Source organism: Mirounga leonina, unplaced genomic scaffold (assembly GCF_011800145.1).
Source record: "Mirounga leonina isolate KUSES-001 unplaced genomic scaffold, KU_Mleo_1.0 Mir_129, whole genome shotgun sequence".
Lineage (NCBI taxonomy): Eukaryota > Metazoa > Chordata > Mammalia > Carnivora > Phocidae > Mirounga > Mirounga leonina.
The window spans coordinates 49,653,355-49,666,733 of NW_023270323.1; the positions used below are offsets into that span (position 1 = coordinate 49,653,355).

Sequence of the window (13,379 nt, forward strand, 5' to 3'; positions counted from 1 at the left end):
CAGCATCCCACTGGGATGTAACAGTCATCTGTATCTTTTGAGTTTACAGTCAACTACCTCAGTGTAAAAGCAGGGAAGTTTCTTGGAGAAACCTGGAGAGTGCTTCAAAATTTGAGTTCAGCCTTCTCCCCAACCTCCTTCCCCTCTCCAAGCTGTGGAGGTATCATATAGTAAGGGCCAGCCAGCATTTTATGTTATGCTAAGATGAAATCCAGGTTCAAGGTAGCTGCTGTGAGATCTAACAAGTTAGTATCTTAGTTTCAATTACATTTAGGGGAGGGGTAGAGAGATGTTACATTTTGCTTTAAACAAGAACTCTTAAGTCCCCATCAGAAACTATTTGTTGTTCCTAGGATACTGAGGACATAGCAATGTCCATGGACATGGTTTACTGCAGGCTTCAAAGTTTATCCAGAATTATTTAATGCAATTGCTGTCCTGTTTCTGATTCCCCACTCCCCAAGCTATGAATCCTAATCTCTTATTTAAAAACTTAAAAATATATATATATTAGACATTGTGTCTTTTAATACAAGGCACTGGAAATCCTTTTTGGACAGAAGGTCTGTGTCCTAAAAAATATCCCAAGAACTCACTTAGGTTAAGTGTGTGGATTCAGGGTGGGTTGTCTACAAGTCTATGGTTTGTGGCTTAGAAGACTTCCGGCTGCTGTTATCCAAAACCCAGGGACATAACTTCAAGGCTAAGTTAGCTCATTTCGTGCATCTGCCAGTTTATTTTTCTTTCCCCCCATCAACAATTGCCTATCAGTGATTCACTTTGCAATTTCTAAGTACTGTCTCTTACATGTTACATTGCTAAGTTTTGCTCCTAGTGATCACTGCATATATAGTAATCACATGATCACACTTAATATTCTGATGGTTTTATTAACAAGTATATAATACATATATTGCATACTGTATATAGTATATGAGGACTGTACAGTACAAATTTATGTTCACAGTTTGACATGACAAAATGTCATTACTGAATTCCCATTGGACTACAGAGTAGAAACAGAGAAGGTACATTAAACATTCACATCTTTAGTAAGAAAGATTACCAAAATGTTTCAGTATTTGCAAGTATACTAATGCATGCTAAAAACCTTTACCCATTCAGTCTTATTAGCTTATAAAATATATTACACTTTATTAAAAATTTCTGCATAGTTTATACAAGTATTAAAGTACTGTAAATGTAATAATCCTGCTATACTTGCAGGTATGGTTTAAGAGATGCTAAGCAGAAAGATTATTTTGACCCTCTAACACTAAGTACATAACAGCAAAAAAAAAAAAAAAGTGCTAGTATTTGTAAAACGTAATATTGTTGTAGCCCTCGTTTAATGCATGTAAAATGGCTTTGTAAATGTATTAAGTGAATTTGCGATCATTTAGAAATTGTTAACTTCGACCGAGAAGAGAATAAAGACAACTCTGAGCAACTTCATGTATAACAGCAATTCCTTCAAGATGACTGTATATTTTCAAACCAAATTATTTTCAAACCTTAGATCTTTGAGATTGTCTTTAAAACAATCTAATCAGGAATGACGTGCAGATAGATATACAGTATCAGCAATAAAGTCTTTCAAATTCCACATTAGTGCAACACTGATAGTGCAGATGGGTGTTTAATAAAATATACATCTATAGTTCCCCTATAAATCTGTTCCAAGGCTCTTCAAACTTCCGTGTAGTTAGCATTTCCTTGGTTGAACATAGCTATGCTGCTAACATTCTCCACACCGGATGATTTAGAATGTTAATGCCCATTTATGATGTAAATTCACATTTCAGAACTCTAAAATATGATGCATTCAGCCTTAATTTTTCTGACTTCCCCAAGATGACACCTGGACAATAATCAGAAGAAACTCTATAACAGAATTTATACAACACTAACTTCATGTTTACAAATCATTCTCATCAATGTAAAATATGGCAATTTAAAACCACCATTGATAGTAACATGGCACATCATTAAAACCACATGTTCAAGGGCATCTATCTTGTATTTGAGGTCTTCCACAATAACAGCTAAAAATGTCTAAGAGACTAAATTTCTCAACTATCATAGTAAAATACAAATATATATAAAAAAGGAAAATTTGGTCAAGAGCCAATCAGTCAACTAAAGTATATAGGCCAGCAATGGGAACAGAGAAAGGCCTCTCTGGGTTGCCTTTCTTTCCGAGTTAAAATGGATCTTTGTTAATGAATGGTTAACATAACCTAGGCAAGCTGAATAGTAATGGAATACTCTTTGCAGGGTCTTGCTTGCTCTTTTGAACAAAATTTAAATATGCCGTGACAAACACCTCAAATTTCATGAGAACCTACGAAGCTTTCTATCAACTGGACTCACACTCAAAGCTAATTATTCAAAGATGACCAGTCTACCCTTTCTTGCCTTTTTCCCCTACCTTCTCTATGGGTTGGAACACACACATACTGGTCATCTCCATTAAAACAAAAAAGTTCCTTGCATCCCAACTTGATTCTTCAGTGTGTTGCGAAAGAACCACTTCTAGAAATAAACACTTTGGCATGAATGTGACTAAGCATTTACAGTACAGACAATACCTACTTTCCCAAGAGCCATTTTTATCCCTCAATTCATGTCATAGTTGCAAAAACAGACAAAAAAAGCCCAATTGGGAGGTTTTAATATTCTAAACAAATTTTGCAGTGCTTACACAAAAAAAAAAAAAAAAAAAGAAAGAAAGAAAATCGAAACCAAGTGCCAAGAAGGTAACAAATGACTTTGCATTTCTCAACTACATTTCCTTTCAGCTGGTTCAGAGGGCTGATGAGTGGGATCTCTTAGGTGCACAGTCCCTACAACTAACTTTTATTAACAGCGCCATCAAAGTAAGCTCCCCACACGATTTGCAGGCCTCCACAATCACACATTCACTGATGTTTTAAAAACAATTGAACAATGTATTCCTCCCAGTTAAGGTTGTGTTGGATCCTGAGTTGCGGCTGGGATGAATCTTCAGGATTCCATTCTTCTCTCTTCTCTTCCGTCCTTTATCGAGGGATGAAGGCGCATTTGGTTATATGCACCCACATTTGACCACCGTCACCCACTTTCTTCAAATTTAGAACCAATGACATTTCTATGCATGAATTATTTTTATTGGCATTTAGACTATGGTGCTCAAAAGCCAGCTTTTGAAAAACAAAAACTAAACACAAAACTTCCCCCGAATAATGGCGCTATTTATCTTTAACATAAACACGAGTCATTTTCAGCTTCTTCTGAGGGGATACTTGATAGTGATCAATTTCCAGCTCTTTAAAACAGTAAATGTTGGGGAATTCTGGAACTCTAAAGATATAAATCCCTGAACTGTGGTTTTCTGTTTTTTGTTTTTGTTTTATTTTGTTTTGTTTTTCAGAAATCTGTCCCCCGAATGAAGGTATCTGTGCTTCACAACTAGTTATATTTACATATCTTGTCACTCAGGTCTGACATTGAATGCATCCACTAAAGCATTAGCAGATACTTACGGTATGCATCACAAACACAAATGACAGCCCACTTGGCACCCTATGGTTCACACAGAAGAGTTTCTGTATAAAAGCTGTATGAGTAATTTGATATGGGAATACAATTACCCCTCAACGTTTCTCTGTTTGCAAAGAAAAAAAGCTGTTAAGTAGGTTGGGTAAAAGGCCACCCATATTCTTACCCAAAAGATTTTTTTTTTTTTTTTTTTTTTTTTACCATTACTGGGCAAAATATTGTTGTGATGTCCCAACAGTCGATGCTCGATGACCCACGTTAAGGACATTGGAGGAATGGTGACAGGGGCAGGGATAACTCCATCCATTTTCGGCTTTGCTGTATGCTTCTGCACAGTTGAGCATAGAGACTGAAGCTCTGGGGATGCCTTGCGCAGCGAACCCTATGATGAAACCTCACCGGAGAGCCCTCGCCTAGGAGGAAGGGCCGGCTTCTTCCCTCCCCCCCACACTTCTCCCCTGCGCCATGCCCCTTTGTTGACTCCGTGCTGGGCAAGGAGAGCATTCAGCCCTTCACTGACAGACATCACCCGCCTAAATCAGCAGCTCTGGCTCAGCTCCAGGGGTGGCAAAGACCTCCTTGTTAGCTGCAGGCCCAAAGGAGTATCGAGGACTTAATTTAGAGGACGTGATAAATCCGAGTTGACAAGCAGGATTTGTGAAGGGCAATGGAAGGGAAGAAGAGTGGATGGACGGTCCTACCTGAAATCTTGCTCCATGTCTACCTAGCTTGGGAGAGGGTCCACCCTTCTTGCTGGCAAGCACAAAATACGATCCCAGGGCACAGAGGTATGAACGTCCCTGGCAAGGACTTGCAGGCTGGATACTGTATTTCTAATACATTTACTTTGACATTCTTTTGAGAAATACATGGAGAAACCGACAATTGGTTATTTTAAGTTTACATGTTCCCTTGTTCTCATTACATTAAACGTATCTGTAAGAAGGGTTTGCTTAGCATCCCCGGAAAAAAAAAAAAAAAAAAAAAAAAGTGTTCACATTCTTTAGGTCTGACCCGTGGTAAGGAGAGGAGGATTAGAGAACATCTACTACTGACCATATGGAAGTTTGAATGATATAAATTCAGAGATTCAGACCAGCTGAATCCAAATTAAAATGTACATGTAAAAAATGAGTTAGATCATGGGAAGGAGGACAGAGAGAGAGCCGGGAGAGTGGGGAACCACGCTGAGGCGGGGGACGGAGCCATTCAAACTAGCATGTGGCGTTTCCTATGGAGGGCAAGGTGGTCAGAGCGGGAGAAGCTGCGGTCACAGTCTGGACACTGGAAAGGTTTGATTCCAGTATGTTTTCGGAAATGTCTTGTCAGTTCATCAGACCGAGCAAACTTCCATGTGCATCCTTCCCATGTACATTTGTAGGGTTTTTCTCCTGCAAAAAGGAAAAACGGAAGAGCTTATATTTTTCCTGAGGGCGAAAGGCTATTCATTAGTAAAAATTTTGCAGTTAAGATTTTTGAGCTACAGCTCTGGGCAAATATTATTTCTAAGGTATGTCCGTTTGTTTGTTCCCCCCAAAAACCAAGAGTGCCATAGAAACCACAGAAGGACAAAAAAGAAAACAAGTGGCTTAATTCTCTTAATATTTAACTGGAACTCTGCCACTCCGGCCACTCTGGCCGCAGCCCCCCCACTGCCAAAAGAAGATTTAGTTCTTAAAGCATAAAGCCACTAAAATCCATCCTGAGGAGCTAGCAAATAATTTTGGTTTCACCCTCAATAATAGGGATGAATCACTTAAGAAACAACTTGTGATCTGTATTTATCTCCAAGTCTTCGAGCTACTGAGGTGAGTTATACGCAGTGTTTTCCACTTAAAGAGGAGTCCAAATTGAAAGTTTGTGGGATTTCCTTATTATTTTAACAGTTCCCTAAAAATAAGAAGTGTGACAGACACTGGCAGGGATTTCAGCATCTTATCTCAGCAATTATGCCTAAGTATAATGCTCTAATTGAGACATACTAAAAATACAGTAATTCCTCCCCAGCCTGTCAGAAGCCAGGTCTCTCCACCCCCCTGCTGTGGGATAATGGTAGCTGGCAGGTGAGGAACAGGAGACCCTTGGGGGGAAATCATAGGGAGGAGCCAGCATGAAGGCCCTTACAAATAAAAAGGCTGGTAGTGGTAATCTTACATGTTTTTATGAGTCATCGTGGGCAAATGGGCCTCACAAATCAATTCCCACTTACTATCCCTTATTCTCTAGAAATTTTAAGGATTGACATTTCGAGGAGCTCTTCAGAACTGTCTTATCTGCTCTGCTTCAGAGAATATAAATGCTGAGGTATTTTTCCTGCATCCAAATTGTTATTCAAATAGCCAATGTCCTTGTAATCTTGGGCTGGAAGTTGGTAACATCCACCTCTCAGGTCGCATTAATGCCCTGGGGATGCTTTTACTGGTTTCCTTGGCATCTCAGACTGGACATTCCTCTAAACACAAGGCCCCCCTCCTCAGTTCCCTCTGTAAGAACACTGTGACCAAGCCCAAGAACTCAGTTGTCCGCAAGCTGACTTTCCCTCTCCCCGAGTCACTGAGAAACTTGACACTCCACACCACCACTTTCCTTCCCATTTCTCTTCCAAATCCCAAATTTTCCTTGTTGTAAACATTCCTAATACGAATGACTCATAAGGCTCAAAAACAAACAAACAAACAAACAAACAAATGACATTCTGACTGAAGGAAGATGGGCCCAGGGAACAACTGCCGTTGTACTAGAATTTCACATCGAAGGGTTTGAGGTTAGGTCAGATGAGGCCTGCTGTCAACAAGGATCACCCATACTGACTGATGAATCAGGCTGTGGACAACATTTCTGTACGGGTTCCCGAAGCTATCTTGCTCATGAAATGTTCAAGGGCAAATGGAACAGTTTTATGTTTTCTTCACCTGTATCATCATTTTTGGAAGATCTGGCTGCATGCTCTGTATTCAATCCTGGGCAGAATAAATAATACCCCAGAACAAACAGGACAGGCAAGAGCACAGAAGTTCCCTCCGTTTTAGAAGACACGAATCACCCAAATATCTTTACTTTTCTGTATTTGTTCTGCGTAAAGAACTGTGGGGTTTTCTCTTTTTTTTTTGCCACTGTGAATTTGATAATGTACCCCATTTACTAAATGATGGTCCACACGAAGGCCGCCTCCTTGATGAAGCGGGCCCATGGCTAAGAGCACTTTTCCTCCGTTCCAGCAGCCTTTCCAACCCTCCCTCTCCCCTCCTGCAACACAGAGTACAGAACTCCACATGACTGGATGGGGGGGGGGGCCTTGAATCCATTCTAACTCATTACAAAAATAAATCTTGACCCAAAAAAGTGCGTTTTTCACGACCAGCAGACAGATCTGTAGACAGCTCTGCTCCCTTTCAAGGTGCCTGGACCGTGTCCTTATCATCACCTTTGAAAGTTCGACTGTTTGTCCCTAACATTCCATCGGCCTGTTTCTTAAGAGAAGAGTGCGCGCGCCTTGTAGTTCTGATACCTGTGTGTGTTCTTCTGTGGGCTTTCAAGTGAGAGCTCTTAGTGTACACCTTGTTGCATCCGTCATAGTCGCATCTGTGGATCCTGCGCTTCCTTTGGGTGTCCGGAGATTCCACAGGTAAAGGTCTCTTTCCTGGTTGCACTATGACCGACGGGTGATTCCTAGGAAAGCCAACGCGAAATGTAAAATATCGGGGGAGAGGCTCTTTCCTTTCCTTCAGTCTACCAAAGGCATTAACAACACTAGGCAAAACCAAACAAAACCAAAAAACCCAACAAAATAAACAAAAAGAAATTAGCTGATCAACCCAAGAAGCACTGCTATATTCATTCAACAAACATGGAGCGAGCACCTACCATGAGCCAGGCACTGTGCTTGGCACCGGGACACAAAGATGAATAAAAACAGGGTTCCTGCCCTCGAGGAGCTCACACTCTAGGGGGAGACAGACATGTAGATAAGTAATGACAGTAAGAAGGGTTAGGTGCTATGCTAGAGGGAGATGCAGGTGCTAGGAGAGGCTCTTGCCCTCGGTTAAAATTTGCCTATTTATAGAATCTCGTGGTAGGAGAGCAATGCTCAGTACGGTTCCAATGTCTTCCCACAGCTTGCCCTGATGGTCATTTATTGCTCTGTAGGGAAGAATGCAAAAGGTCAAATTCCTACAGCTCAGTCCAACCCCACTCGTTATCTACATTTATCCTTTACATAATTGGCAATGAGCTTCTCTTAAAGATCACCAATTCACATTTGAGCTTCCACTTCTGGCTCTTCTGAACTAACTACATAAACAAATAATGGCACTGCTGTTTTCAAACCTCAAACCTTTACGGTTGCTGTTTTTCCTGCGTGAGGGAGAATTCTGGCGCAGTGCTGGCTTTCGGGGGCACCTGGCGTCTCCCTGCCTTCCTGTCCGCTCACCCAGACCCGTTCCTGCGTCGGCACACCTTTCCAGGGTGGCTTTGAAATCCAATCATGTCAAACACCGTTGCTCTAAACTTTCTCTTTTTCAGAAGGAGAGAAGAGGCAGATGGGGGGGAAGAGCTGGGCAAAGTCTGTAAAGCTTTCTCGGGCTTCCTCCACTGATTAATGTCAGTAATTAAAAAATTCTAATCTGTTCATTTGCTTTCCTAACGACTAATTACTTGATACATCACAAGCTTATGGAACTGGCCTCTGACGGTAATGAAAGACTTCTTTGTCTTTTAAATTGGAATCTAAAGTTCTTACAATGTTCCAAATAATATACGAATTTTTCTGTACAAATATGGATGAGGAGAAAGGGAATCTGATGAAGGCAAACACTCAAGCTTAGGAGATAAAAAAGGATAATAAAATTTCACCATAAAAATCAAAAGGGGGCCCCTGAAATGAAACTTGTTTTGATCTTGGTAAAAATCTCAATACATGTCCCCCATCAGGAACTCTTCCAGGCATGCTAACTAACTAGGAAAAGAATAAAAGGTGCATTGATTTTAAGTGACTGTACTTATTTCTCACTTCTATTATCAGCAAAGGAAAATGGCAGTTCTGACTCTCACTTTACCTTCCTACCTTAATGTTGAGCGGGGCAATACAGAAGAATAAAGTAGCCAAGTTTAGATGGAAAAGTGAACATGGAAGGGTGGGAACAAGGACTTCACTTATATGTATGTACAAACAGAGAGAAAATAGAAAAGTGACAATCTGTGGACACATACAGTTTTTAGAGAGCTGAATTATTAATTTAAAAATCCTTCCACAGAAAGAAAAGAGTTCTCAGCTTATTTTTAACTTTCAACGTTAACGCCATTGATTGAAATGTTTCATCTTTATTAAGAGAACTTCAGGAAATAAAATGCTGAGGGGAAAAAAAAACCGAATGGTTAAATACATCTCCTCTGCCTCTGGGATACTGGGGGAGTATCCCAGGTGATTTTAGAAATTTCTCCCAGTTATTAGACTTCATGGGTTGGGAATCTGATAGTTTCCGTGCGGTAGTTATGACTGCTTTTCCCAGCTCCTTTTGCATATAAAGGTACGTTAAAAGGCTGTGTGCCCCAACGTCAAATCCCAGCTCTGTCACTCGCAGTCCGTGGGACCCTGGGCAAGGGATTTATCCTCTCTGCGCCTCCATTTCCTCTGTACAATGGGGATGATGGTAATAGTATGACCTCAGGAGGTTGTGAGTAATGTACACAGAGCACTGCAGTAAAACATGTGTTCCAGATGTCAATCTACTAAATGGTAGCTGTCAGTATTTTGAGGTTCAGAAGCCCATTTGCAAACTTTGCCCCTACAGCTGTTTAATTTCATGAGGAGCTTTTTGGGGGATGTCCCAACACCAGGAAAGGAAATCACTATTCAAGCCAATGTCTACCTTGACAGGTAGCATCATTCTGAGAGTGGTTGGCGGTCCCATCTCTAAAGAGCCAGATGCTGGCACAGGCAGCAGCTGGATGGCGGGGTCCCAAGATCTCCCCCTTTCTGGACTCTCCACTGCTCATTTTCAGAGAGGCTGTTTGGGATCATTACAACCAAGAAGTTAGAATAGCTATTAAATATCAGATACCTGGTCATTGTTTTGAGTTAAGCCAGCCCCTCGTTAAGTTTACTATAATTCACAGACACAATTAAATGGGGAGAGCTGATCCTCAAGCTCTTTGTTCTAAATACATTTCACATGTGTAAATATAAAAACAAAAAAGGAGGAGGAATCTGATAGACATTTGAGTGCCTTTAAAAATAATCCTAAAGCTGTAACTCTTATGTTCAAGCAAATGGATTTCAAAGCTGTATTTTAAAGTCCGCCTTTGGAAAGGACGGGTTTCTGGAAGGCGAATGATTATCAGGACTGCCTCATCGCAATGGTACTAGGTGCTTGGTTTCAATCGATTCTTTCCTGGCTAGCTGGTTTCCTATGTGGGCTGCTACTGGGCACATTCCAAGACATTACTTAATCACATCTGGGAGAGAATTACTTAAAAGAATACATGTCCCAGTTGTGGCTAATCTGTTGCATTTTTTGAGGAGCAAAATGCATTCTTAGGTCAGCATTAAAATAAGCCTATTACTCATTAATCATTAAAAGCCACTGAGCTTGAGATCACCAAAAGAACATCACTTAAGGTAAGCAAAAAGCATTTTCTTTTCAGCAGCATTTAGGACACAGAATATTGCTTTCAAATATCCTTCTATTGTGGTTTACATTGTAATTCATAATAACCTCGACTTTGGAATAACCCTTTTTTGGTCCAGGGATCATCCCTCTCTCTGCGGGCACTTTGCTTTATTTAGCTGCACAGCATCTCATCCATCAGCTGAGCAGGAACAATGACAAGTGCAAGTCATGTTGCCATTCACCTTGCCAGAGACACCCGGCATCATAAAAGAGGGAACTCAGCCTACAAGGTGTGTCTATTTTGGCTGGTCTTTCTGCGTCTCCTTTCACCCGAGAGAGGAGTGGGAAGCACTGGTCAGACAGGGACGTGGCAGGAAGAGCCCTCACTGGGTGGCAGGGGATCAAGCCTGGGCCCCACTGCTAGGCGAGTTATCTAATGTCTTGGCTCACCCGTCTCCATTTGCTCCGACTCCCACATGCTTGTGGGGGAATGAAATAAATCCTTTGAAAACATGTGAGGAAGTCTCATTGGAGGTTGGAGGGGGGGCACATTATGCAACCGTGAAAGGTAATAATGTATGAGTTTATCCGACACTCTCTCCCTGCTGATGTGGCTACTCGTAGGATTCTTTCTCTTCTTCATCTCTCAGGGAGTGAAGACAACCCCTCCCCCCAAACACCTGACTAGGACTTGGTGCAATGGGCACTTAACATGACCTACTATGAAGGCACCCACTTGGGTTGAATGTGGATAGAATTAGAATGTATTTTAAGTTCCAGAAAATAGTGGTTCGAAAGCCAGAGAATGCACACTCTGTTGCAGAATGACTTCGGTAAGGGAGGGGGGAAAAGATGAAGCAGAAAGGTGGGCAGAACTCTGTTTCAAGTTGGAACAAAGTGCTATGGGAGAAAGATGATGGAAGAGACCTGGAGGGGACAGTAACTATTACCTTATACCAGGACGCTGGCCATAGCAGCCAACCTTGAAAGTGCCACAACACAAGACCATTACAAGAAAAATAATGACAACCAATAATGAAAATAAAGAGGACACAGAGGCAGCAAGATTGACTAGGCCAAGGTCATACTTAGGGTGGAGGGCAGAGCTGGGATCCAAGATGTCCGACCCAAAGGTCACCTTCTGAGCTCCTCCAAACACAGTCTCCAGTAGAAAGCAAGGCTTTCTATTGTAGCAAATCCCATCAGTGATGCTATTTAACTTGTATGACACCTGTCACATTATGGCAAGTCAGACCTAAAACAAACCACTGTCCGGTGTTTGGATGTAGGTCAATACAGAAACCTTCCTCCTGGTTGGCAGTTCTAAAGCGAACTGAATATTCTAAGGGCAGATGTGATGAAAGAGACCAGAGAATAATGGGTTATTCCAACACTGAACTTCTCTGAGCTACATGGACTACTTTCTGTTGCCACCACTATTTACAGGTCTTTCTTGGACTGACTTCCTTGGGCTCATGGCTGGCCTGAAAATTCTGATTCAAGACATTCCCCATCACAGAAACAGTATTAGAGGTGACAACTGCAAGGACGAGGTGTGTCTTATAAAGTTTTAAATGATCCAACCTTACGCAGGATATCTAGAATACCAAATTCAATCCATATTGGGATTAAGATTATGGGAAAACTATGTATAGTCTGGGAGGATAAAACAAAAACACCCAAAAAATACTGAGATAAAAATGATTTATGTGACAAGTGGCAAATCCTGAGTGATCAATTTGCTGCCAACTTGACATAGATGTCATAATGCAATTGATATAGCAGAACACATTGCCCTTGGAGAGATTTCCCCATCTTTCCCAGGGGCTGCCACCTACTGCAAGGTGTTCCTGGCAATCCACACCACGCCATGAGTTGGAAGTGTGTGCTTCCAATCCAGGTCCCAAGATCCGCGCTGCTACGCAAATGTCCGATAGATCTGAACATACTTACTCTTGCAACAGTGCTTGCGGGGGGGACACTGAGTTCATTAAAGGGGGTGACATTTCTTCAGGATAATAATCTGTCCTCTGTGGTTCAATCCCCGGTTCTATTTTAATTTTTTTCTGTAATATAGGCTTCTCATATGATTCAATTACAGGTACTAAAAAATAAAAATAGAAAAGTCACTCCATGTACAATTTACCAATTTCAGCTTTTAAAAAGTTTATTGTACAGCTTCTATCTACAACACTGATGTGTGGAGTATTTGTTTGCCTTTGGCAAAATTATAGCAGAAAGGAAATCGGGTGGGGGGGCGCTCTCGTTTCCCCCGACCACTACTCTGCCAGCAAGCAGCATGCATATGAAGCTGGCCCCGAGCGCCGCGCGCGCCACGCGCTGGTGCAGACCCCGAGCGCCGCCGCGCCACAACAGCGGCCGTGGCATTTACCTTGCATGCTGCTATTTGAGTTCTCCATCTCCTCCGACAAGGAGACCATGAGCGGCTGCTGGAGGTGGCTGGTGTACATGAAGGGGACCGGCTGCACCACGACGGGCTGGATAACGGGCAGTATCCCGGGGCTGCGGATGCCGTGGCGGGACAGGGCGGCGGCCATCACCGGGGGCATGGACAGCGGCACGCCGAAGGGCTGCACGCCCGGGGGAGGCGGCGAGTACTTCTTCATGGGCGGGCTGGAAGAGGGCATGCTCAGGCCGGGCGAGGCTCTTCGGTGCGAGGGCTGGAACTTCAGCGAGGAAGGAGAATTGCCTGCAGAGGGCGGGGAACTGCGCTTGTTCACGGTCAGGTCCACCGGCTCCATCTGCATCCCGTGCGACAGGCCCTCCGGGGTCTGGAAGAACTTATCCGGTAACGGTGTGGAGTAGATGACGCCGTACTTGTTGGGCTTCATCGACTCCATGTAATTGGATGGGTAGGACTATCGGGAAGGAAAAACAGAAACGTCCAAGCCATGACACATGTGCATTCCCTTGGGAAACGTGAATGAAAATGAAAATGTACTACAAGGCCCTCTCAATTAGGTGGGCTCAATAAGCGGCTTACATTTAGATGTCTAGTGACCCTAAAAGAAATGCTATGAGGGGGCTGGTCTAATAAACGTTAAGGTTAATGGGATAACTGTGTCCCACGAAAAATCTCAAATTGAATTCTAAGATGATTCCCACATCAAACGTTAAGGTTGAGGTTGATACTGGGCAAAAATTCTAAATAAAACAGGTCATAAACAGAAGACTTATTATGGGCCTTGATTGGTAGGAGTCAGTGTCGGG

General features: G+C 42.3%; 1 protein-coding gene across 4 annotated transcripts in view; it reads right to left on the reverse strand.

Annotated features, from left to right (window-relative positions):
* Positions 1-870: 870 nt before the first annotated feature.
* Positions 871-13,379, reverse strand: part of KLF3 (Kruppel like factor 3) — a 35,069-nt gene continuing 22,560 nt past the window's right edge. For all 4 annotated transcript variants that reach the window (XM_035005142.1, XM_035005144.1, XM_035005143.1 and 1 more), the window contains exons 3-6: positions 12,541-13,027; positions 12,102-12,252; positions 7,049-7,209; positions 871-4,931 (exon numbers count right to left, since the gene is read on the reverse strand). In XM_035005142.1, coding sequence (XP_034861033.1) covers positions 4,750-4,931; positions 7,049-7,209; positions 12,102-12,252; positions 12,541-13,027 — 981 coding nt within the window. In that variant the 3' untranslated portion in view covers positions 871-4,749. The remainder of the gene's footprint in view (positions 4,932-7,048; positions 7,210-12,101; positions 12,253-12,540; positions 13,028-13,379) is intronic.